This window comes from Babylonia areolata, chromosome 2 (assembly GCF_041734735.1).
Source record: "Babylonia areolata isolate BAREFJ2019XMU chromosome 2, ASM4173473v1, whole genome shotgun sequence".
Lineage (NCBI taxonomy): Eukaryota > Metazoa > Mollusca > Gastropoda > Neogastropoda > Buccinidae > Babylonia > Babylonia areolata.
The window spans coordinates 57,106,926-57,133,421 of record NC_134877.1 but is presented as its reverse complement, the minus strand read 5'-3'; the positions used below and the strand labels follow the sequence as shown (position 1 = coordinate 57,133,421).

The window sequence follows — 26,496 nt, the reverse complement described above, 5'->3', positions numbered from 1 at the left end:
CGTGTGTGCGTGTGACTATGTGTTTGTACGTGTTTTCATGCGTACATGCGTTTGACTCTCTCTCTCTGTGCGTGTGCGTGTGCGTGTATGTGTACGCATGCGCGCGCCATACTATTGCGTTTTCTTTGTCAGGGACAAATTTACGAACCGGTAGTCCTTCACGTTGACACACAACACACAGCCGGAAAGGGGTCTGTATGGGTTCAGCGAGTCCTCTCCCACACCCAACACCACGCTTCTCTTCCAGCACACTAGTTCTGATAACACTGCAGATCGAGGGTGGGGGGAGGGTACAGGTCGTGGAGATGGTGGCTGAGAAGGAAAGTAGGGGCTGAGTGGCGAGGATAGGGGGACGGGGGGTGTGGGGGGTGGCTGGCTGGGAAGGGAAAGGATGGGGGTGGAGTTTGGGGACTGGGGTGGTTGGGGCGTGGAGGAGAACTTTTTGAGAACGATTTAAAAAAAGAAAAGAAGAAGAAGAAGAAGAAAAAAGAGAAGAAACAAAAGTTTTGAGCCTCGATCACATGGTGACCTCGTATGCTCTGCTCCTTTATCGAAAGATTTTTTTTCTTTTAACCGAGTTTACTATTTTCTTTTGCAGGAAACGAAGAGTGAGTTGACTGACATATTGTTCTGTTCGGTTTCGGAGTGTATCGAGACAAAGATGTTTAAACTGAATTTCGGATTTCCTTTCCACGATACAAAGAGTGAAATTGACTGACGACTGAGAAGGGATATTCATTTCTACTGCAGTGACCATAGTCCAAGTGAACATTTTAAGGCGACTTGAAAGAACTTGCAAGGTAATGCAGTATCTTCATTTTTATGTTTCCTCAACTCGTTCTTGTCGTCGTCGTCATTGTTGTTGTAACCTTTGCCAGTGAGGTTATGTTTTCACTTTGGCTGGCTGACTGATTGGTTTGTCAACAGGAGTATGCAAAAGGCTGTGCATGGATTTTTCGGAAATTTCACAGGAGTGTTGGTTATGGACCGGCAGAGACCAGTTCAAAATTTGCCATTGATTCGATTCAGTATCCAGATTCAGGGATTAGAAAAGAAAAGAAAAAAAGTTTCCTTCATCACTATGATAACGAGATAAGGGAGTTAATTATGTTTCTGTTCAGCATTGAGGCTCTTGGTGCGCCATCTCTAAAAAAATTGATATGTTGTTGTTGTTGTTGCAGCTGCTGTTGTTGTTGTTGTTGTTCTTCGTGTTGCTGCTGCTGTTGCTGTTTTTTCTTCTTCTTCTTTCTACCCCCACCCTCCTATTTCTCATCTCTTCTTCTAATGATCACCACAATCACTCATGTTCTTTCTCATCTTCTCTTCCTTTCCCCACACACGCGAAGTTTATCTGTATCCTTTTATCCTGTATTCCTGTATTCCGTTTGGTTCTATATATAAGGCGGCCTTTGTGTTCCGTTTGGTTCTATTCATGGCTGCCTTTGTGTTCCGTTTGGTTCTATACATGGCGGGTTTTGTGTTCCGTTTGGTTCTATACATGGCGGCCTTTGTGTTCCGTTTGGTTCTATACATGGCTGCCTTTGTGTTCCGTTTGGTTCTATACATGGCGGGCTTTGTGTTCCGTTTGGTTCTATACATGGCGGCCTTTGTGTTCCGTTTCGTTCTATACAAGGCGGCCTTTGTGTTCCGTTTGGTTCTATACATGGCTGCCTTTGTGTTCTGTTTGGTTCTATACATGGCGGCCTTTGTGTTCCGTTTGGTTCTATACATGGCTGGCTTTGTGTTCCGTTTGGTTCTATACATGGCTGCCTTTGTGTTCCGTTTGGTTCTATACATGGCGGGCTTTGTGTTCCGTTTGGTTCTATACATGGCGGCCTTTGTGTTCAGTTTGGTCCCGTATATGGCGTGTTTTTTGTAAGTGTCCTTTTGGTTCTACGTACGGCAAACAGTTTGCCCCTTTTGGTCTTACGTAAGGCGAACAGTTTGCTCCTTTTGGTCTTACGTACGGCGAACAGTTTGCCCCTTTAGGTTTTACGTACGACGAACAGTTTGCCCCTTTAGGTTTTACGTACGGCGAACAGTTTGCCCCTTTTGGTCTTACGTATGGCGATCAGTTTGCCGCTTTTGGTCCTACATACTGGGAACAGTTTGCCGCTTTTGATCCTATACTGGGAACAGTTTGCCTCTTTTGATCCTATACTGGGAACAGTTTGCCTCTTTTGATCCTATACTGGGAACAGTTTGCCTCTTTTGATCCTATACTGGGAACAGTTTGCCTCTTTTGATCCTATACTGGGAACAGTTTGCCTCTTTTGATCCTATACTGGGAACAGTTTGCCCCTTTTGATCCTATACTGGGAACAGTTTGCCCCTTTCGATCCTATACTAGGAACAGTTTGCCTCTTTTGATCCTATACTGGGAACAGTTAGCTTCTTTTGATCCTATATTGGGAACAGACAGTTAGCCTCTTTTGATCCTATACTGGGAACAGTTTGCCCCTTTTGATCCTATACTGGGAACAGTTTGCCCCTTTTGATCCTATACTGGGAACAGTTTGCCCCTTTCGATCCTACGTACGGCGATCAGTTTGCCCCTTTTGTTCCTACGTACGGCGAGCCTGTTGTCCCTGTTGATCCTGTATATACGGCGGATTGTATGTTCCTTTTGGTCTTAGATGTGTCGATTTTTACTCATGTCCCTTTTAAACTTGGATGTGTTTATATGTTTGTTTTTATGTTGGGCACGTGCTGTTGCCAAAAAGGAAATCTCTGTACCTAAGTATAGACAATAGATTATGTGTATTGTATTGTCTTGTATTGTATTGTATTGTATTGTATTGTCGATTTTCACGTCAATTTTTGGTCCCTCAAATAGCGATTTTTATCTCCCTTTTGACATGACAGTTTTTAAGTGTCTTTTGGTCCCTCACACAGCGTGTTGTGTGGTCCTTTTGGTCCTATAAATGGTGAGTTGTATGTTCCCTCTGGTCCTATAAAAATTATGGTCAGTTGTATGTTCTTTTTGGTCATATCTGCGGCAAGTTGTATGTTCGTTTTTGTTCAATATACAGTGAGTATCTGTGTCCCTTTTGGTCCAGTATATGGCGATCTTTATCCCCCCCCCCCACTTCTCCCCACCTTGCATTGAAGGTATTCGTCTTTCAGTTCGGTGCATGGATTTGATTCCAAAGAAGATATAGAACTGATTTATGCACGCGTGTTTTATCAACAAAATAGAGAGAGAATAAAGAGAGAATTCAACAATATCAGTCACAACAACAACAACAACAACCATCATCATCATCATATCATCATCAAAATCACAAATCTGATGCTTTAAAGTGTTTTTTTAATGTTGGTCTGTTTGACTTCCGTCGTGTTTCCTGACAGAGGATGACCCAGCTGTGGGTGACAAAGTCGGTCAAGAGGGAACCTACTGCAGAGGAAAGGTCGTCAGGTTATCAAGTTAAGGGGGCCTCAGCCAAAACAGTGCAAGACAAGAAGACTTCGTTACACACATGTGTAATACACACACACGCACGTACGCATACACGCACGCACGCACGCACACACACACACACACACACACACACACACACACACACACACAGAGCGGGTACATGAAAAAAAATCACGAAAAAAATATTGGCTTTCAACAATATACGCGATAGTGGCAAAAATTAACATGCGTTTTCTTAGAATGTGATTATACAAGCAAGAAGAAATAGAATCGACATGTTTTAATGAAGTAACCGACAGTGGAAAACAGCATTATTAGCCACAAGCCCGACAATGAATCAATGGTTAAGTCAGAATGAATGCATTATCACTCCCAGAAAAGTTATTAGCAGTGGGAGATATAACCTCTCTAAAAGGTACAAATCTGAGAGCAGTATATCCATCCAGTTTATCTTAAAGTAGTGTTCAAGTGTCACTTGAAAAATAATTTTTGATTACAATGTGGAGACACCCGTTTAGTCAAAAACCTTAGTCTTAAGGTTTGTGTACAATGCTGACTTTCAAATGTGAGAGCAGTACATTCAGACAGTTACTGAAGTAACATTACAATCTGTCATTGTGAATGTGAGGAAACCCATGAAGTATAAACACACAATAAAAGCTCATCCTCAACGTTAAAGTACAACACTGATTTTAAAAATAAATTTTTATGTTTTAAGTTTCTTATTGCGCTCGGCTCTCGGGACCTGATCTGTCAAATCTTAGCAGCTGGATTGTGTTGAAAACGCCCCCCCTCGCCCCCCCCCACACACACACGCACACACAGACACACACACACACACACACACAGAGGTTTTCGACATCCTGTACAGCAAAGAAGGCCACGTCGATTGTCAGTGAAGAAAGGTCTCTGTGTGGTTTATACCTTGCATGAGTCTGCTTCTGCAAGGCGGACCAGTCGGGGGTATATGTGTGTGTGGAAACGGAGGAAGGTAAGGCCAAGGAAATGTTGGGGTGGATACTATACGGGTAGTCGTTGCATGTGGACATACGGATAAGGTGAGGTTGACTGAGTGGTTCTTAATGCTTGCGTTACAGTTTCCTTGTAGGTTTGTTAGCCTGGTTGTTGTTGTTGTTTTTGCTTTTTTGAGGGGGTTGGCATATTTTGGTTCATTTTGCGTTGCTGTTTGCTTTTGTGTGAATAGAACAGATTTTGTTTTGGTCATGGAACTTGACGTTTGTTGTCAGATGCAAACCAATCGGTTTAAAAACAAGGATGAATGCATCAACTATACAAGAAGCTGTTGTACATTGCTGTCATGTCAGTAATCGTGAGTGACTGTCGATTGAGAATACGTTATCTTCAGAAAAGAAATGTCAGAATCTTTCAAATTTTCTTCAGCTTTATTCTCCCGGATCATTAATGACAATTCTGATTAGCACAAGGTCTGTTACATATTATGACGAATTTTATCTTCCGCTCCCAGACCCTTCTCCTGTCTCTCTAACTGTGAATGTTTGTTTCCTCTTGGAAAAAAAAAAACTGTTCTAATTTCAATGCGTTAATGCATTTTTACGTACCAGGGCTAGGTGAGAAAAGCATGTTAATTGCTTTTCTCATTTCCCCGGTTGAATAAAATTTCGTTTCGTTTCGTGTCTCTATCTCTGTTTGTCTATCTGTCTGCATTCTGTATGTCTGTCTGTCTTTGTGTCGCATCCCTCTCTCTTTGTCACTCCCTCTCTGTTTTGCTGTTGCTTGTTGCTTGCATCATTAGCATCATCGGCTTCCTCATCATTGTGTACGTATAATGATATGATTGTGTTTATCTGTTGTCCTAAATGTCTGCTCTCTCTCTCTCTCTCTCTCTCTCTCTCTCTCTCTCTCTCTCTCCGGTCATATCTCTTTCGTTTATTGTATGTGGGTGTTGAATTCACGTACCGAAATAACCTCCAGTTAATGTATTTCTAGATGTATCTTGCTACTATCTGCTTATTTATTACAACATGCATTAACTTTTTTCCGTGTGTGTGTGTGTGTGTGTGTGTGTTCCTTTCATAATTGTTATATGATTATTATCACGATGATGATGATGATGATATTATCATTATTGTTGTTGTTGTTGTCACATTGACAGATTGGAAGACTAGGTAATTCCATAATATTCTCCTCGTGTAATGAATTCTTGAGTCTTGAGTCTCTCTCTCTCTCTCTCTCTCTCTCTCTCTCTGTGTACAATGAGCTTATTCGTGGAAAGAATATTCCTGTTTCTTCCGTGTTGCTATGTTCATGACAAATCTGCTTAGTGAAACAGAATTGTTGAATGCCTGTTTATGCCTGTCATGTCATTTAAACGACGCCGTATGTTTCTCACTTAAGAGGTGACGAATTATGCTAATTGAATGATCTAGCACCCAGTCAGTAGCATACAATGTTAATTTTGTTACTTTGCAATGCTGTCTGGAAATGTCATTACATTATGTCTCCCACAGAAGGGTCATGTGTGTGTGTGTGTGTGTGTGTGTGTGTGTTGTCAGTTTTTGATCTAGCACACCATCATTTTGATTCTTTTGTTTTTCTTTCTTGTGACTGAATCTGAATTGACAGACTCGAAATTTGTGGTAAATATTCGCTAGCACAGGATCACATAATGGTTCCTGGTTGACTCACTTGTGTAAACAAAGTGAGTCTATGTTTTAACCCGGTGTTCGGTTGTCTCTCTCTCTCTCTCTCTCTCTCTCTCTCTCTGTGTCCGTGGTAAACTTTAACATTGCCATTTTCTCTGCAAATACTGCGTCAGTTCACACCAAATTTGGCATAAAAATAGAAAAATTCAGTTCCTTCCAGTCATCTTGTTTAAAACAATATTGCATCTCTGGGATAGGCACAAAAAAAAGAAAAAAAAGAAGCCAAATTATATGCAAACTGAACTTACTGTTACATTTGTACTTTTTTAATTCTCTAAACTTGGCACTTTGATCTGATATTCTGACACAACAACAAGAGCAGTCATTTTTATAATTTTTTGTTCAAACAGGAACTTCTTTTGCTAAGCATGGAAGTTATATTTATTTTGCATGTCTTTGGTGCAGATAGTAAAAAAGGGAAATTAATCTGCAATTAATGTTAGGGGGCTTAATTTGCTTTAAACTGATCTTTCTCATCTTAAACATTACATTTTGAAATTATACTCAATACATAAAAAGCTTGTGTGTTTTTTACTCTCAGTGTACAGGGCTTTCACTATGTTCATTCACCCAAGTGGTCTTTTTTTCGGAAAATACTAAAATCAATAATACGAGTGGACTTTGTAGATCTATTGGCTGAGCCCTGAAGGTCATGGGGAAAAATTAACTGCGTACACATATTTATACATATTCAAAGCGCGTGCTCATATTCTTCGCGAACGCGAAGGACGCCATTTTGTTTCAAGTTGTTGACCTGCCCGTTCAATCCTATATTCAATCGACAATACACGATAACATGTGATGGAAAGTTGGAGAAGGAGACCGTTATATATTTATTCAGAGAAAGATTTGTGAACGCCTCATTACTTACTGGATTATGCCCCAAACTGCCATAAAAATATCCACAGAATCAGTTGGAATTCACAGTTAAAAATAATAAACCACGAGAGTTAATACCCTTGAATTGATGAAACGTAAAAATTTCCAGTCTTGACTTTTCTTAAAATGAAGTCCTTTTCACTTCATACGACGTTTAGAAGTACTCGTACTTGGCTCTACATGTTATTAGTTTAAACAGCTTTAAAACTAGAATGAACATAAAAGAGAAATTGAATCGACCGTGTCAACAGGGTGTAACTAGACTTGTACATCTATCTAGATCCAGAGAAAACGGCTAAATGTTGCAGTGTGATTGTTGCGATAGCCACGTCTCCTTTACCGCGGACTTAAAAAAAATTTTAATTGCCCTTACAGATTTTTTGAATGCCCAAGATACACCAGAATAATATGATTTAAACAGCGTTCTCACTGCGAATACCGCAATTGATTTATCGCCCTTTAAAAAAGCATGTTTAAATATTATATTTTTGAACGTCAGTGAAGGAGCCACGATAGTGTAATGGGTAAGACAGTTACTTCTCACCCGAACACGCGGGGTTCGAATCTGCCGTTAGGACTTTTTTTTTCTTTTTCTTTTGACCCGAAGCTTTATAATAACAAATACAGAACACATTTTAACAATTAGATTTTTTTTAAAGTGTATTACAAGTGAGTCTTGAAGGCCTTGCCTCTCTTGTTTTAGCACGATAAAATACCCAGAAATTAATATTGCTACACATACTTCTTTGTCAACTTAGGATTTAGTTATATACTTTATATGTACAGCTTCAAATAGAACTACCCATGGATGTGTTTTGCAGAGGTCCAACCAGTCTAGAGGTTCCACCGTGCGTTGCCAGACATGGAGATGACATCAGCCAGCCAGAACTCAAACCAACCAGAATATCAGAACGTCAATTCTGCTTTCAACCGGACGAAGATATTGAAGCTGGCGATAACGTAAGAATTGAGTGGGTTTGTTTGTTTGTTTTTAAAGATGTGAGAATGCATTGTGCATTGATTTTTTCTATCGCTTTTTGTATTATTATCAATGTCCGAATCTGTAACTTGTCTTTCCAACTGATGGACATCAGCCAATCGAATACATCACCACTCTTTTTCCTGTACAAGGTCATAAAAATACAGTAAATTGATGTAGCAGATAAACACAAATCTTCTTTTTTCTATTTGTTCGAGATAATGTGTATTTCATTTTATCTATTTATTAAGACATCTTGCTATAGTGCATGTTCTTGAAGCTGTATGCGCCTTTTCGCTTGAAACGAAACGAAAAAAATATCTAAAAATCGTCGTAGAACAAAAAATAAAAATGCATCTTCTTTACCTCGAAAAAACAATGAAATAAATGCATTCATAAACCCCGAATTCATCGCAGTAAAAGCTGCTCTCCTCGCCCCAAACCCTCTCGCTCCTCCCCTTGTTTGCCCGAGTAGGTCTTTTTTTTATGTTTGATTAGTATTTTTGACATCAAACGTTTTGTTGTATGGTGTGTGTGTGTGTGTGTGTGTGTGTGTGTGTGTGTGTGTGTGTGTGTGTGTGTATACAAAGATGCATGTGTGTAATGTTTCAATGGCTCATGAAAAAATACAACACTTCTTGCTTTGCCTTATCCTGTCTCCGTCTCTCACTCTCGTATATATGTATATGTATATATATCCCCACCTGACAGAAGATAACCAAAATGAACCCTGAAGCCGCCCAGGCAGCCTCTCCTGAGCACCCGCCGCCCAACGGGGTGCATATTGAGCAGCAGCAGTACGAGCAGGAGATGATGACAAAGACGACCCCCAGGAGGAACGTGGTGGGCTCCATCCAGAACTTCCTCAAGACCCAGGTGCAGAAACACAATCGTCAGGTTGGGGTGGCGGTCAGGTGTATCCTCCTGGTCCTCTATTTTGCTTACTTCGGGTAAGGTTTTAGGGTATGAAGAGAGAGAGAGATAGGGATTATTATTAGATTATTAAATTTATTTATTCATCAATAGGCCTAGGCCCCTTATGAAGGGGTAAGTGACAATATAAGTAATAACAAACAAAATGAAAATATATAACCAACCATAATAAGTACACATATTACATAAACGCTGCAATGAAGTACAGCATCTTAAGATGTCACGATATCCCGAAATTTAAATGCCTGGTGTAAAAACAGTGCCAGATTCCATATATCAGCAAGTCTCGTGGATGACAATAATAAACTCAGCTTGAATAACATGTCTGTCGATAGTACTTAGGTGGTATATATTTTTCTCTAATTCTACAAAGAGCTGGACAACTAAAAACAAAATGTACCTCGTCTTCTTTGTCTTCTTCGTCTGAGAGAGAGAGAGAGAGAGAGAGAGAGAGAGAGAGAGAGAGAGAGAGGTGTAATGTTGGTGGAGGTTGTCTCTGGTGGTGTTGGTGGGGGTGGTTTTGTGCACGCGCAAGTACATACATACATGCATGCACACACAGTAGAGAGAGAGAGAGAGAGAGAGAGAGAGAGAGAGAGAGAGAAGGAGGGGCGGATTGACAGACAGACAGACATACGGACAGACACACATACACACACACACGAGAGAGAGAGAGAGAGAGAGAGAGAGAGAGAGAGAGAGAGAGAGAGAGAGACAATCACATAACAACATAATTCTAATAACATACAGATTTCACAGAAAAAGTTTAGGACCACTTCAAAACAAAACAAAACAAAACACACACAAAAAAAAGAAAGAAAGAAAGAAAGAAAGAAAGAAAGAAGAAGAAGAAGAAGAAGAAGAAGAAAATCGGGTGTGTAGTCATGAAATTAAAGAAAACCGAGAGATAATTTATTATGCAGGGTGCAGTCCGTCACCACCTCTGGCCTGTCATTGAAATGTCAGGTACACGTGCAACGTGAATATCCTGAAGAAAAAAAAGCCTTTGAAACGCCGATGTTTCAGTAAAAAAAAAAAAAAAAAAAGCAATTTTTCAGTAGTATATAAACGAAGCCGTTGCTTTTCATTGTAAAGAATCCACAAGAAGGCGTCCCTGGTTACGTATGATGCTCACTACATTGCTTTGCATGCACCGCTGTTTGCTTTTAAAGAAATTCAACGTCGTTTCGCATTGCTCAATAAAAGAAAAACGGTACAAAATGGTCCTTTAACTGTTTTGGTGAGCACTGAATCTATTGTGAGTAATATAATGTAATATGGTATAATATATTAGTGCGCATGCACAAGTTCATATATTGATATGCACATGTATGTGCGTATCTGCACTTGTAAATGTTTTTCCATTTATGTTTGTTACCTTTTTATGTACTACCCCCCCCCCCCCCCCCCCCGTACTCCCCTCCTCCGATATTCCGTGTAACCCCCAGTACACTTGGTAATAGATACATATTCTGTTCTGCTCTATTCTATTCATTATTCTCTCCAGCTACTGTATGTATTAGCGGTTCGGGGACGAAGGTATAGTTGGTAGTAAAAACATGATTATGTTCTATTCTATTCTATTCTATTCACATTCTCTCCAGCTGCTGTATGTGTTAATCGTTTGGGGAGGAATCTACACTTGGTAATAATGACATATTCTGTTTTATTCATATTCTGTCCATCTACTGTATGTATTACCGGTTCGGGGACGAAATTACACTTGGTAATAGAGACATATTCTGTTCTATTCTTTTCATTGTATTGTATTGTATTACTCTTTTTTGTCGCATCAGATTTCTCTGTGTGAAATTCAGGCTGCTCTCCTAAGGAGTGCATGTCGCGACACTACCAGCGCCACCCATTTTTGTTTTAATGGTGTTTTTTTTTTGCCTACAATTTTATTTGTTTTCCTATCGAAGTCGATTTTTCTATACAATTTTGTCTCTGACAACCCTTTTATTGCCGTGGGTTGTTTTACGTGCGCTAATTGCATGCTGCACACGGGACATTGGTTTATCGTCTCATCCGAATGATTGGCGTCCAGACCATCACTCAAGGTCTAGTGGAGGGTAAGAAAATACTGGCGACTGGGATTTGAACCAGTGCGCTCAGATTCTCTAGCTTCCTTGGCGGACGCGTTACCTCTGGGCCAACACTCCACACTCCATTCACATTCTCTTCAGCTACTGTATGTATTAGCGGTTCGTTGACGAAGTACACTCGGTAATAAATGCATGATTATGTTCTACTCTGTTCTATTTTATTCTCATTCTATCCAGCTACTGTATGTATTAGCGGTTCGGGGACGAAGTTACACTTGGTAATAAAGTCATAATCTGTTCTGTTCTATTCTATTCTGATCATATTCTCTCCAGCTACTGTGTGTATTAGTGGTTCGTTGACGAAGTACACTCGGTAATAAATGCATGATTATGTTCTGCTCTATTCTATTATATTCTCATTCTATCCAGCTACTGTGTTCGGGGACGAAGTTACTCTTTGTAATAAAGACATAATCTGTTCTATTCTATTCTGATCATATTCTCTCCAGCTACTGTGTGTATTAGTGGTTCGTTGACGAAGTACACTCGGTAATAAGTGCATGATTATGTTCTGCTCTATTCTATTCTCATTCTCTCCAGCTACTGTGTTCGGGGACGAAGTTACTCTTGGTAATAAAGACATAATCTGTTCTATTCTATTCTGAGCATATTCTCTCCAGCTACTGTGTGTATTAGTGGTTCGTTGACGAAGTACACTCGGTAATAAATGCATGATTATGTTCTGCTCTATTCTATTCTCATTCTCTCCAGCTACTGTGTTCGGGGACGAAGTTACTCTTGGTAATAAAGACATAATCTGTTCTATTCTATTCTGTCCATATTCTCTCCAGCTACTGTATGTATTACCGGTTTGGGGACGAAGGGTCCATGCGACTGCTGGTGTGCACTGTGTTCGGATGCCTGCTGATCCTTGTCCATCTCTTGCCAGCCACCTTCAAGGCCAGACTGGTATCAGGCTGCACCAGTTGCTGTAGGCGCTCGCCTCGCTTCAGCGTGATATTCCGCTGGTGAGATCCTGAGAGGGTTGTGTGTGTGTGTGTGTGTGTGTGTGTGTGTGTGTGTGTGTGTGTGTGTGTGTGTGTGTGTGTGTGTGTGTGTGTGTGTGTGTGTGTGTGTGTGTTTTGCTGCCTTGTTGATTGATTTTTGTCCTTTGTTTGTCTCTTCCATGTCGCTTGTCTCTGTCTTATCTTCTTTCCAACATTCCCTTGCCTGTTGTGTCTCTTTCTGTCGATCGTTGTATTCTGCATGTGTGTGTGTGTGTGTGTGTGTGTGTGTGTGTGTGTGTGTGTGTGTGTGTGTGTGTGTGTGTGTGTGTGTGTGTGTGTGTGTGTGTGTGTGTGTGTGTGTGTGTGTGTGTGTGAGAGAGAGAGAGAGAGAGAGAGAGAGAGCGTGCCACTGTGTTTTGGATGGGGTGGGGGTAGGAGTGAGTGTGTGTGTGTGTGTGTGTGTGTGTGTGTGTGTGTGTGTGTGTGTGTGTGTTTGTTTGAAATGAAAGTATACAAGACAATCAGAAGGCAGTGTGTAAGAAAAGGGAGTGGATGCATGTGTGCTTGTGTGATATTAGTGTTATGTGTGTGTGTGTGTGTGTGTGTGTGTGTGTGTGTGTGTGTGTGTGTGTGTGTAAAGGATATAAGAAAACACGGGGGGCGTAGGATATTTATGCTTTGGAGGACGTGGGGAGTCCACGTGTACCTACACTCACTCTCTGACAGGTCCACGTGTTCCTACACTCTCTGATGATAAGTGCACGTGTACCTAGACCCTCTGATGATAAGTCCACGTGTACCTACACTCATCGATAAGTCCACTCGTACCTACACTCTCCCTTCGCAGGACGCTGTACGTACTGGTTCTGGGCTTCATCGTGCTCTACACGGGCCTGGACATGGGTCGAAAGAACCCCCGGAACCTCATGTCCCTGTGTGGCATCGCTGTTTTTATCCTCTGCCTCTACCTGACATCTGCCAGCCCCGCCAATGTGAGTATTGCGAGAGTATACTGATACTGACACTGACACTGACACAGGTGGGCGTATCCGAGTGTGTGCTTTTCACTCGGACGTTTCTTGCTCGTGCGAGTGGATGCGGAAGGCATGTTTGGCTTGTACAGTGGGCCGTTGATTTAATGATGGGGGCGGATGAACACTCGCATACTAACAACAAACAACACACAATACGTACACACGAGTCCCTCAAACCGGGACCAGGATTTTGATTTCAGCCCCCTCTCCGGCCCCCTCCCCTCCTCCCCCTTTCCAGTGGCGACGCACTCTTCCCGGAGAAAGCAGCCCGAATTTCACACAGAGCAATCTGTTGTGACAAAACGTAAAACAATAGGCTACATTACCATTTCTGTAGACATATGCTGGTACAATACAATACAATGCAATATGATGCAGTACAATGCAATGCAAAACAATACCCCTTTCTATAGATATATGCTGGTATGATACATTCGATACAATATGATACAGTACAGTGCAATACAATGTAATGCAATACAATACAATGCAATATAATGCAGTACAATACAATGCAATGCAACACAATACAATGCAATATAATGCAGTACAATACAGTGCAATGCAGCACAATACCCTTTTCTATAGACATATGCCGGTATGATAAATTCAATACAATATGATACAGTACAGTGCAATACATTGCAATACAATACAAAACCCCTTTCTGCAGACGTTATTATGTTGATCCAATGTGTCCTGACAGGTGAACTGGCACCCGGTGTTCTGGGGCCTGTCCATCCAATACATATTCGCCTTGCTCATCATTCGCACGTCCTGGGGATACGAAGCCTTTGATTGGCTGGGGGACCGGGTCACGGAATTGCTGGCTTATTCCGACAAAGGAGCGCGCTTCGTTTTCGGTGATAAATACACTGACCACATCTTTGCCATGAAGGTTTGTGAAAGAGGCTTTAGGATTGGAGATTTTGCTTTATTCTTTTACATTGGGGGAATTCGATGGGAACTTTTTTCTTTCTTTTCTTAAACCTGCACCTTTCATTTTTGCCTGTGTTTAGGTTAACCGGAAACCTGTTAAAGATAAGAATTTAAAAAAAAATTTAACTGGAAGAACAAATCAGAAATGGACTGAAGTTGTGTGGTTCTTTTTCGTGAAAGAATATAAGTCACTGTATTTGTTTGATGTGATTTTGATATTCATTTCTTCTTGGGTCATTTAGATTTTAGTTTTTGAATTTGTTGACGGTGAATGCTAGTTGTGAATAACTCAAGGGGTTTCTGTTAATGTCTGTCTACACCTGTTTGTCTGTTTCCACATGTCTCTCTGTCTGTGTGTCTGCCTGTCTTTGTCTGTTCGCTTGACAGTCTTGAGTCGTGAGTGAGTGACTGGGTTGTGTGTGGAGGAGCGGGAGGGAGAAGAGGGTTGGGGGATGCGCGTGATTGTGTGTGTGTGTGTGTGTGTGTGTGTGTGTGTGTGTGTGTGTGTGTGTGTGTGTGTGTGTGTGTGTGTGCGCTCAAGCGCGTGCTTGTTGTTTAATCCGTGTGCAGTTGCCCGCACATATGCAGGTATGAACACTTTTGTGTGTGAGCAACGTGTGTTTGCTTAGCAGGGATGTAGAAATTCTTCCTTGCTCGCAACAATGATCAGTGAACACGATTTCTTATGCTCTTTCCTAATTTGCTTGCTCTGTTTTTACTTTGTCTGTCTGCCTACCTACCGTCCCGGTTGTCTGTTTGGCTAATTTTCTGTCTTGTTTACTTGTCTGTATACCTGCGTACATGTCTGGTTGTCTGCCTATCTTACTTTCCAGCTGGCTGGCTGTCAACACTTTCAAATTATTTTTTTGTTATTTTGTTCGAACCTATTTATTCTCTCTTCCTCTAGCTCTGCCTCTTTGTTTCAGTTTGTCTGCAGCTGTAGGTATTATGATTATATACATGAGCATGTTTACCAATGTATTTGAGTGTGTTCGAATGTCTTGTGTGTACTCCATCAATCCTTTGATTGTGTTTGAATGTTTTGATTTCATTTTCTCTTTTGCCCAAAGGGATGGATGTGAAATGGCTTATTGTTGCCGTATCTCTCTCTCTGTGTCTCTCTCTGTCTGTCTGTCTCTCTCTCTCCACACACACACACATATATATATATTGTTATAAATTCAAGTGCTATGATTATGTACATGTTATTCATGCATTCCAGTCTATTGGCACGATGATTATAATGCCATGCTTGTATTTCTACAACCCTTTGTTACTTTTTGTGTGTGAATATCTTGACATCTTTGTGTTATTGCCCTGAGGCCCTGGATGCAAAGAAGCATATGCATGCTTATTCCACTTCCCTCGTTAAAAAAAACAACAAACCATTCGTTTGTTCGTTCTTCCTTGTCTGTTTGTGTGTTCCTGTCGCGCTCAACCCTCCGTACCTTTGTTACCTCGTGGTTTTCAGGCGTTACCTGTGATCGTGTACTTCAGTTCCCTCATCTCTGTCCTGTACTACCTGGGGGTGATGCAAGCGATGATTGGAGTGGTGGGCAGGTTCCTAGCCTTTTGTCTCAACACCTCCCCTACAGAATCTCTTAGCGCAGCCGGCAACATCTTTGTTGGACAGGTCTGTCTAGAACCTGCCGTGTGTGTGTGTGTGTGTGTGTGTGTGTGTGTGTGTGTGTGTGTGTGTGTGTGTGTGTGTGTGTGTGTGTGTGTGTGTGTGTGTGTGTGTGTGTGTGTGTGCGTGCGTGTGTGTGTGTGTGTGTGTGTGCGTGCGTGCATGTGTGTGCGCGCGCGCACGTGTGTGTGTGTGTGTGTGTGTGTGTGTGTTTCTTTCTGACACCTCCCTATTAGACGTTAGGATTTTTTTTTATACGACAGACATTAGCCCCTCTGGCAGTGTCACAGACATCTATGTTAGAAATTGTTCCCTTTTATCATATTCTGTTGCTTTTTCGTCACAACAGCAGACTTCTCTGTGTGAAATATGTGGTCTGCTCTCCCCCCGCGGAGAGCACGTCCCCACGGTGCAGTGCCACTCATTCTTTTCTTTCTTTTTTTTCTGTCTGCAAGTGTACTTGTTTCATTAACAAATTGGGCGTTTCTACAGAATTTTGCCAGGGGACTTCTTCTTCTTCTGCGTTCGTGGGCTGCAACACCCACATTCACTCGTATGCATACGAGTGGGCTTTTACGTGTATGACCGTTTTTACCCCGCCGTGTAGGCAGCCATACTCCGTTTTCGGGGGGGTGCATGCTGGGTATGTTCTTGTTTCCATAACCCACCGAACGCTGACATGGATTATAGGATCTTTAACGTGCGTTTTTGATCTTCTGCTTGCGTATACACACGAAGGGGGTTCAGGCACTAGCAGGTCTGCACATATGTTGGCCTGGGAGATCGTAAAAATCTCCACCCTTCAGCCACCAGGCGCCGTCACCGTGATTCGAACCCGGGACCCTCAGATTGACAGTCCAACGCTTTAACCACTCGGCTATTGCGCCCGTCAACGGCCAGGGGACAACTCTTTTGTTGCCGTGGGTTCTTTTCGTGCGCTTAGTGCAAACTGCAAACTGCACAACAGGACCTCGGTTTTAGTCTCATCCAAGTGACAAGCGACCAGATAACCACACCAGACATTAGCCCCTCTGTTATTGTCACAGGTCTTTGTGTTAGACATTAGCATCCCTACCAGTGTTACAGGGCTCTCTGTTAGACAGCCTCTTTTATGCCATTGTTGCAGGCCTCTGTGTTTGACACTAGCCCCCTTACCAGGGTTATAAGCCTCTGTGTTAGACATTAGCTCTCTGTTACTGTTATATGCCTCTGTTAGACATTAGCCTATCTGCCAGAGGTGCATGTCTCTGTGTTAGAATAGCCTCTATGTCAGTGTTACGGGCCTCTGTTAGCTCCCTTGTGAGTGTTACAGGCCGCTGTGTTAGACATTAGCCTCTGTCAGTGTTACAGGGCTCTGTGACATTAGCCTCTACAAGTGTTACACGCCTCTGTGTTAGACATTAGCCTCTACCAGTGTTACACGCCGCTGTGTTAGACATTAGCCTGTCTGTCAGCTTTACAGGCCTCTGTGTTAGACATAAGCCTGTCTGTCAGCTTTATAGGCCGCTGTGTTAGACATAAGCCTGTATGTCAGCTTTATAGGCCGCTGTGTTAGACATTAGCCTGTCTGTCAGCTTTACAGGCCGCTGTGTTAGACATTAGTGTCTGTCAGCTTTACAGGCCGCTGTGTTAGACATTAGCCTATGTCAGCTTTACAGGCCTCTGTGTTCGACATTAGTCTGTCTGTCAGCTTTACAGGCCGCTGTGTTAGACATCAGTCTGTCTGTCAGCTTTACAGGCCGCTGTGTTAGACATTAGTCTGTCTGTCAGCTTTACAGGCCGCTGTGTTAGACATCAGTCTGTCTGTCAGCTTTATAGGCCGCTGTGTTGGACATCATTCTGTCTGTCAGCTTTACAGGCCGCTGTGTTAGGCATCAGTATGTCTGTCAGCTTTACAGGCCGCTGTGTTAGACATCAGTCTGTCTGTTAGCTTTACAGGCCGCTGTGGTAGACATTAGCCTGTCTGTCAGCCTTACAGGCCTCTGTGTTAGAAATTAGCCTGTCTGTCAGCTTTATAGGCCGCTGTGTTAGACATCAGCCTGTCTGTCAGCTTTACAGGCCGCTGTGTTAGACATTAGACTGTCTGTCAGCTTTACAGGCCGCTGTGTTAGACATTAGCCTGTCTGTCAGCTTTACAGGCCGCTGTGTTAGACATCAGCCTGCCTGTCAGCTTTATAGGCCTCTGTGTTAGACATTAGCCTCTGTCAGCTTTACAGATCGCTGTGTTAGACATCAGCCTGTCTGTCAGCTTTATAGGCCGGAGTGTTAGACATTAGTCTCTGTCAGCTTTACAGGCCTCTGTGCGAGACATAGCCTCTGTTTATTGTATTGTATTGTATTAATTTGCATCGTATCGTATCGTATCGTATTGTACTGTACTGTACTGTACTGTACTGTACTGTACTGTACTACCTTTTGTGACAACAGGGTGTCTCTGTTTGTGTCAGACAGAAGCCCCACTAATGATCCGCCCCTTCATGGAGAAGATGACCAAGTCTGAGCTTCACGCCATCATGACGGGAGGCTTCGCCACGGTGTCCGGCTCTGTGCTGGGCAGCTACATCACCTTTGGGGTGAGTGCACTGTGGCACCTTTGTCACGAGTACAGTGCATTGTGGCGTCTTTGTCATGAGCACAGCGCATTGTGGTGCCTTTGTCACGAGCACAGTGCATTGTGGCGCCTTTGTCACGAGCACAGTGCATTGTGGCGCCTTTGTCACGAGCCCCGTTCAGACCAGCGCGTAGTGTTCATGTGTGAGTCAGACAGTCGCTCAAGGTATGACACTCTCGCCCTTCGTTCGCCACCACTGTGTGGTCCTTTCTTCTGTTTGTTGCTCCAGTCTGCCTAATGTGATGCGGGGGCTACATAGTGTTGTTTGCACACCATAATGCCTATTTGTAACATTTCATTCCTGAAATAATTTGCTATGAACAATACTTTTTTTTCTCCCCCCTCAACTCTGTGAAGAGCTGTTGGGGTGCCACACAGAAATGTTCACCAGATTCTTCCAGTTCTGTCGATTGTGTGTCAAAGCCTGTATCTCTCTGCAAATTATTTTTCTATTGATTCTGCAGTATCATCAGTCCATCGTTGTTGGTTTCCCCTCCGTCTTCGTCCCTCAACAGTTTCTCGGAGGAATGTTTTAGCAAGGCCGTTGGATCTTGTTACGTGGCCACGTCAGCGTGGCTTTCTTTTCACAACTGATGTCAGCAGATCTTCATAAGGTCCAGTGTGTTGCTTGGTGGTTTGGGTCACTTGTTCATTTGTGATTTGATCAGTGTGTCTGATGTTTTAGTATCTTGTGATAACACCTCATTTCCTTGTTGTTCATTGGTGATGTGATCAGAGTATCTGATGTTTAGTACCTTGTGATGACACCTCATTTCCTTGTTGTTCATTGGTGATGTGATCTATGTATCTGATGTTTAGTATCTTGTGATAACACCTCATTTCCATGGTTTGATTTCTTTTCTTTTTTCCAGATCCACTGTGAAGGTCCATGTCTCGCATGCATACAGGAAGATGGAAAATACCACTGCACGCGGGAGTCTAATCTTGTGTTTCATGAAGATGTTGCTGTCCTTTCATATAGGTTTCAGTCTGGACAGTGCTGACGTTATTTTTGCTGTCCTTAAGAGGACATCTGATTAGGACCCTTCATTGCTGATGCTGGATCCAGAATAAGTGAGCTGTTGAATAATTCCTAGCTTTTGTCCCTGGACAGTTGTATCAGCAGTGATGGCGGTGTTGTGGATGGCCATCAACGTTCTGTTTTCGGCGCTGATTAAAATTGTCATATCTTGTCGATGCTTCGTCCAGTCTTTTAACAAGCTGGACGAGTTCTTTCTCACTACCTGCCAAGCCGTCGATGTCCCCTGAGAAGCGAAGGTTTGTGATGGTCTTCCTCCAGTGTTGACTCTGCTGACATGATGGTGCGTTCCAGGGATATGTTGAACAGCATGGGAGACAGAAGGCAGCACTGACTGACTCCAGCTTAAATATAGAACCAATATAGAACCACTCCCTTATTGCAACCTTTGTGAATATCGCACTGGTCGCTTCGGAGTACAGTTGCTGGGTGGTCTTGATAAGCTATTGGCCGATATATATATTTTTTCATAGTGGCCCATAGTGGTTCCTGCCAGACTGTCAAACACCTTGAAGACTATGAAGCCGTGGTAGAATTTCCTCTGGTGTCGAAGGTGCTAGTACCAGAGATAACCAATACAGACCTACCGAAAATAAAATAAAAAGAGAGGGAGCGATGATTTCACGGTGTTCTCAGTACGAAAGTTCAACAAGGGGGCGGGGGGTGGGGGGTGGGGGGGTGGGGTGGGGTGGGGTGGGGGTGTGTGTGTTAAGCATGAAACACTGGAAGCCCACAGCTGATTCGTATTGTTTAGAGCTCACCAGGTTTGCTTGCAGGTAAAACGCTTATCATTGTTATTATTATTGCTTCTATTCTTCTTCTCCTTTTTCTTGTTCTTGTTCTTCTTTAATTATCTATTTGCTTTCTTTTCTAAATACTTAAATTTTACAGTATTTTTTGTTTGTTTGTTCATTTGCTGACCAGGTGAAGGCCAGCTATTTGCTGGGTGCCTCTGTCATGGCTGCCCCTTGTTCCTTGGCTCTGTCCAAGCTGACCTTCCCAGAAACCGAGAGAAACACAATCGATGCCAAGGAAGTGTTCAACATTGCCAAAGGGTGAATATCCATGTCAGCTGAATAAGTTGTTTTAATTTTGTTTAATCTCAGGGTTTATTTTATTTTTTTGGTTACGTGTATTTTTCCCCATCACGTCTTCCGTCGTAAATTCTTTTCTCCCTTCCAACCTTCCCTCAGTCTTTTCTGCATAACGTTATTTAAAACAAATTCAGCAAAGAATGAAGATATTTTTGGAGTGCTTAATCTAAATCAGGAAACTTCACTACAGTCACTTGCAAAATATATTGCAGAAGCGAATAACATGCGACGAAAAAAACCTCAACAATAATAAAATAGTATCAGGTGTTGCTAATTGTGAAAAGTGAAATCTGTGTTGTCATTCTCATATGGAAAATATTTATGTTATACATTTATATATGTTTTTGTTTTTATTTCTCACTACATGCCATTACTTTGAATGCATGGTCGAACTGCACTTTGTTGCACAGATTGATTGATTTCGTTTTGGCTTTGTTTTCATCAATATTATTACTATTGTTGCATGTTGTTATTTGTATTATGAACCCCCATGTCATTAGGGCTGTAAAGCTATTGACATTAAAGTGTTCAGTGTTCAGTGTTCAGTGTTCAGTGTTAGGTTATACACAACTATTTAAATCTGAAATATCTGAAATGTCACAAACACCATTCCGTTTACAAAAAAGGGAATAACAGAAAAGAAACTGGCTACACCTGCACCACTTTTTCTTCCTCTGTTTCTTGAGACTGTATACACACACAGTAGTTTTCACATACTTCCTAAAACGCCCCCAGTATACTCGGTGTACATATGCCACTTCCGAGAAATGATATGGGCATACTGTAAAAACTGTCTAATCCAGTTGGTGGTGACTCCAGTTGCTAATGGAAAGGGAGTAAGCAGCATATACATGCGCGCACACATTTACACACACACACACACACACACACACACACACACACACACACACACAATAAGGGAGGTAAGGGGGTGGGGGTAGTGGGGGCGAGAAGAACAAGGCAACGCTTACATGCAACACCTTTTCCCATTCCCAGCTCAGCCAACAACGTGATAGAAGCAGCATCCTCTGGAGCCTCCACGGCCATTAAGCTGGTGGCCAACGTGGCCGTCAACGTCATGGCCTTTCTGGCCATCCTGGAGTTCCTCAACGCCACACTCACCTGGTTCGGGGACCGTGCCGGGATAGATGGTCTCAGCTTTGAGGTGAGGGTGTCCGCCCATACGAGGGGACGATTCATTAAAAAATAGCGAATAGTACATTGCAACGTGATCTAATGTTCGTAGTCCACTGTCGTTTTAATCATTGAAAATAGCTAAGTGTACACTGTAACGTAATCTTAAGTTTGTAGTGTACTGTCGTTTTAATCATAAAGAAATGGGTAATGGTACACTGTAATGTAATCTAAAGTTTGTTGTGTACTGTCGTTTTAATCATAAAGAAATGGGTAATGGTACACTGTAACGTAATCTTAAGTTTGTAGTGTACTGTCGTTTTAATCATAAAGAAATGGGTAATGGTACACTGTAATGTAATCTAAAGTTTGTTGTGTACTGTCGTTTTAATCACAAAGAAATGGGTAATGGTACACTGTAATGTAATCTTAAGTTTGTTGTGTACTGTCGTTTTAATCATAAAGAAATGGGTAATGGTACACTGTAATGTAATCTTAAGTTTGTTGTGTACTGTCGTTTTAATCATGAAGAAATGGGTAATGGTATACTGTGATGTAATCTAAATTTTGCTGTGTACTGTCGTTTTAATCATAAAGAAATGTGATGTAATCTTCAGTTTGTACTCTACTGTCGTTTTAATCATAAAGAAACAGGTAATGGTACACTGTGATGTAATGTAAAGTTTGTAGTGTACTGTCATTTTAATCATAAAAAATAGCTAATGGTACACTGTATTGTAATCTTCAGTTTGTAGCGTACTGTCATTTAAATAATAAAAAGTTAGCCAATGACACACTGTGATGTAATTTAAAGTTTGTAGTGTACTGTCGTTTTAATATGATATCCATGTCTGTTTGTGAATTTAATCTCATAACAATATTTTCTACGCTATGATATAATTATAAACTATGGGGTGGAATATTCTAATTAATCACACACTGTAAAATCATCAGTGACGTTAACCTCCTGCCCGTGTCACATTGTCATTTCGAGCTAATGTCTATGACCTGCATGCATGGACATTCACTGTGTAACGTAAAAAGCTAATAATGCATTCCACACATTAGAGTAATGTGACTAATGTCTTTTCCGTGCTGTGATAATGAGAAAAATAAGTGTCTATGTCACTCTATAATATCAAGCTGATGTCACTATTACATTGTGACATTAAGCAAGTGTTTGTGTGTTATGCTGTGGTGTCATAGTAGTATTTGTGCCAGGTATGATATTAAACTGAAATGATAAATAATGAAGCGATAAACACAAGTGTCCTTGTGATATTACGTGGGTATCTTGTAACACTGTGACACTAAGTTAATTTCTGTTTCACGCTAATGTCTTTGCCACCCATGTATGATATCGAAAGCAGCCAGTGTATTTGAACGCTTCAAACTACGTAGTACCACCCTAATTCACAGCACTTAAACTCCACCCACAAATTCGCATACCACTTTAATAATAATTTTCACAACACTAAACCTACCCTACCCCCAAATCACGTAACACCCTAATATACAATACTAAAACCCATCCCCCGAAACCACGTATTACATCAATTCACACGACTGACCCACTGACCAAACCCCGGAACACCTTAATTCCCGACGCCTACCCGCCCCCAAAACCACATTAAGCTTTAATTCAACACACTAACCCTCCCCCTCACAACCCGCATACCACCTTAATTCCCTACACTAACTCCCCACCCTTATAAGCCCAGTTTCCCCCAACTCACCATTCCCACTTCTCTTCAAAACGATAATACTCAAAATGTATACTTTAATACTCTAATAAGATGTCTTCAGTCACCGATATGTCTGAGGGGACATTAAACAAACTTCCTCCTCCTCCTACCTCAAATTCCCTTACCGCAGTTCCTGTGCTCCTACCTCTTCTACCCGGTCACCTTCCTGATGGGGGTGGACAGCGAGGACTGTCGCCGGGTGGCCCAGCTCATCGGCTACAAGGTCTTCAGCAACGAGTTCGTGGCCTACACAGAGCTGGGCCACCTGCTGGACAACCGGGACACGCTCCACAACTACACCACTACTTTTGGAGCCAACACCACCATCCTGTACGATGATCTGGACATCATCTTGCCCCGCTGGAACAGCACCAGGCTGCATGGGGGAGTTCTGATGGTACGTGACAGACTGTCGCAAGGGCCACATACAGCCCTAAAGCGCGAACTTTCCGTTTCTTTTTTCCCAATAGCGCTTGTACGCAAGACGTTAGTTATAAAGCGCGCCCTGAGATAGCTCAAATATTGTCCACTTGTTTTTTTGATTATAGTGTCCTATTGGTTGGTTGTTAACTGTTTTAGTCTGCCGTTTAATCACAGTGTCCAACTGACTGTTTTTATCAATTACAGAGACCAGTGGACAATTCTGGAACTGTTTTCTGTTGGAAGTTAGAGAACGTGATTCAGTTGGCCATATCGTTCAGTTTGCCATTCAATGACATTATCCAGTTCTTTGTTTGATGACATTGTCCGTTGGTTATATGATATGACATGGTCCAGTTTGTTATTTCATGACATTGCCAAGTTGATGTTTGATGACATAGAGTCTAACTGGCCACACAAGCCATTTGTGTTCATGAAAATGCGATGTTGCAAAGGATGAAGTTTAGTTGGTATCGGTATGCGAAAACCTTTATCTTTCTCTTTCCATCCCACCCCCCTTTAAAACTTTCCACTCCAACCCCCATCCCAACTCTGTCTCTCTTCCATCTCCCTTACAACACTGCTTTTCTCTTTCTTTCTGTCTGTCTGTCTGTCTCTGAGTCTGTGTCTGTGCCTCAATGTCTCTGTCTCTCTGCCTTTGAGTCCATGCCTTTGTCTCTATCTCTCTGTATCTCTGCCTTCGTCTCTCTGTCTGTCTCTCTTTCTCTGTCTGTCTGTCTCTCTTTCTCTCGCTATTGTTGGCACAAGGACAGATGGAAGACAAGGCAATGCCTAAATTTAATCTTCATCTTTGAGTAATACATTTTTGAATTTTTGAATCTCTCAACTTTCCCCTCTCCTTTATCTCCAGGCCCGGTCCGAGGTGATCGCTACATACTCGCTGTGTGGCTTCGCCAACCTGGGGTCCATGGGCATTCAGCTGGGAGGTCTGGGAGCCATGGCGCCCTCCCGTCGCTCCGACCTCAGCCGTCTGGTTTTACGGGCCATGATCACTGGCTGCATCGTCTGCTTCACTACCGCCTGCATCGCGGGTATGTATGAAATGTATGATACTCAGTCATGTTCGACTATGACCATCAGAACAGCAGAGGAGGCAACTGCTGTCTCGACTATCTGGGCTAGAATTTGATTATAGTGGAGAGTGTCTTGCCAAAGTTACATCCCCACTTTCTAGGCCAAGAGGGTTTTAGGACAGTCGGTGTTGGGGTGGTTCCCAAAGGCCAACTAGTCCCCAAGGCTGCAGCACTAAGAGCCAGTGCAATTTTGCCTCCTGGTTTGAGAGTCATAGTCCTTCACAACAGACTAAGCTGTAAATAGTATGGTGTTGGGATGGGCTGGGGTAGGTTTTCCGTTTCAGTTTCTCAAGGAGGAGTCACTGCGTTCAGACAAATCCATATACGCCACGTCACACCTGCTAGGCAGATGTCTGACCGGCAGCATAACCAAACGCGCCTAGTCAGGCCTTGAGTACATGCATGTATATTTGTATGTTTGTGCACCTATCAGAGTGGATTTATTCCACAGAAGTTTGCCAGAGGACAACCCTCTTGTTGCCATGGGTTCTTTTTCAGTACGCTAAGTAAGTTCGGGTTGGGTTATGGTTATGATTGGAGTTTATTTGGTTGGGCTGTGCTGTGGTGTAGCATCCCCCCCCCCCGGCCCCCCGCACACTCCCCCAATAAAAAGGTGTGGCCTGGTGTGATGCATGAGGTTGTGTTTTTTCGTGTCGTGTCATGTCGTGTATGTGTTGCGACTTGTGAATTTTCTGTGTTTTGCTGTGTTTTGTAACGAACCAAGCTGTTCGAAGAAAAGGACACACAAAAGAAAGAAGGAAAAATATGAAAGAAGGTGAAAAAAGAGGAATGGAATGCTAAAAGGAAGTTAAAGAGTGAAGAAGAAACTCAGGGGAAAAGGCAAACCGATACAGATAGTAAAGCAAAGAAATAAAAGCGGAATACAAACGTCAGAGTCACCAACATCATAATCTTAATTCCTGCCTGTGCTTATTTGTCCTTTAGCGTATTAGCATGATATGTGATGTTATTCCCAACACATTGTACCTTTATTATTCATTATAGGTCCTACTGAGGTCGAGGGCTCCATGAAAATAAAATGCACACCCGTGCTTATGTATGATCCTGACAAACAAAGAACACTTTCATGTCTTGTCTTGTTCTCTTTCTCTGTCTCTGTCTGTCTTTCTCTCCCACTTTCTCTCCTTATCATCTCTCCGTCTGTCTGTCTCTCCAACTTTTTTTTTATTTGAAAATTGCTTTAGTATCTATCCCTGTTTTGTAACATGTGCATGCTTGTTCAAATTCAGATTTTATTGATTGAACACTATCAATTTTCCTGCCTCTATCTGTCTCTGCCTCTCTCTGTCTCTCTGTCTCTGTCGCTCTCTCCACAAACACCAATATTGTGAACGTTGCAGGCCCTAACTGTTTTTTAACGTTGCAGGTTTATTTTTCGAGGAACATTGATCTTTCAAGCTTCACACATCTACCGGCACAAGATCTGATATCGTTGTCACTGGGAAGCACGTGCCTACAGACCACATGGCGTATCAACGCAGCATTTTCCAGATTCCATTGTTCGGAGGATTTATCAAAGATCTCTTTACCACAACCCATGGACAGTTCTTAAATGAATGTGAAATACACGTGCTTTCAGAACGAATCCGAAGCATTTCGTTTTCATTTCAATGTCCCTGTTCTGTGACATCATATTTTGTTCCTATCTCTGCCTGTCTGTCTCTGTGTCTGTCTGTCTGTTTCTATGTGTATTTTTTGTGTGTGGTGTTTTTGTGTTTTTGTGTTTGTTTGTTTGTGTGTGTGTGTGTGTGTGTGTGTGTGTGTACGTGTGTGTGTGTGTGTGTAAAGAG

The 26,496-nt window shown here is 42.3% G+C and overlaps 1 protein-coding gene across 3 annotated transcripts; it reads left to right on the top strand.

The window, feature by feature from the left end:
- Positions 1-587: 587 nt before the first annotated feature.
- On the top strand, positions 588-26,285 carry LOC143279518 (solute carrier family 28 member 3-like). 3 transcript variants are annotated; one of them, XM_076583575.1, is made up of 13 exons: positions 588-800; positions 7,806-7,944; positions 8,675-8,913; positions 11,793-11,969; positions 12,796-12,940; positions 13,689-13,880; positions 15,393-15,554; positions 17,996-18,121; positions 20,123-20,253; positions 21,289-21,457; positions 23,302-23,568; positions 24,463-24,643; positions 26,073-26,285. In XM_076583575.1, the coding sequence occupies exons 3-13, from the start codon at positions 8,687-8,689 to the stop codon at positions 26,093-26,095; spliced, it is 1,800 nt and encodes a 599-aa protein (XP_076439690.1). In that variant the 5' UTR covers positions 588-800; positions 7,806-7,944; positions 8,675-8,686; the 3' UTR covers positions 26,096-26,285. The 3 variants fall into 3 exon arrangements, with proteins under 3 accessions (XP_076439690.1, XP_076439688.1, XP_076439691.1); XM_076583573.1 differs by lacking the exon at positions 588-800 and adding an exon at positions 4,284-4,412; XM_076583576.1 differs by lacking the exon at positions 588-800 and adding an exon at positions 4,413-4,479.
- The last annotated feature ends 211 nt before the right edge of the window (positions 26,286-26,496 follow it).

Bases quoted from the DNA above. Each gene is read 5' to 3' on its own strand.
- LOC143279518 (XM_076583573.1), top strand. From the start codon at position 4,351: ATGAGTCTGCTTCTGCAAGGCGGACCAGTCGGGGGTATATGTGTGTGT. The intron at 12,941-13,688 runs GTGAGTATTGCG...GTGTCCTGACAG, and splicing joins CATCTGCCAGCCCCGCCAAT to GTGAACTGGCACCCGGTGTT. The intron at 23,569-24,462 runs GTACGTGACAGA...CTTTATCTCCAG, and splicing joins TGCATGGGGGAGTTCTGATG to GCCCGGTCCGAGGTGATCGC.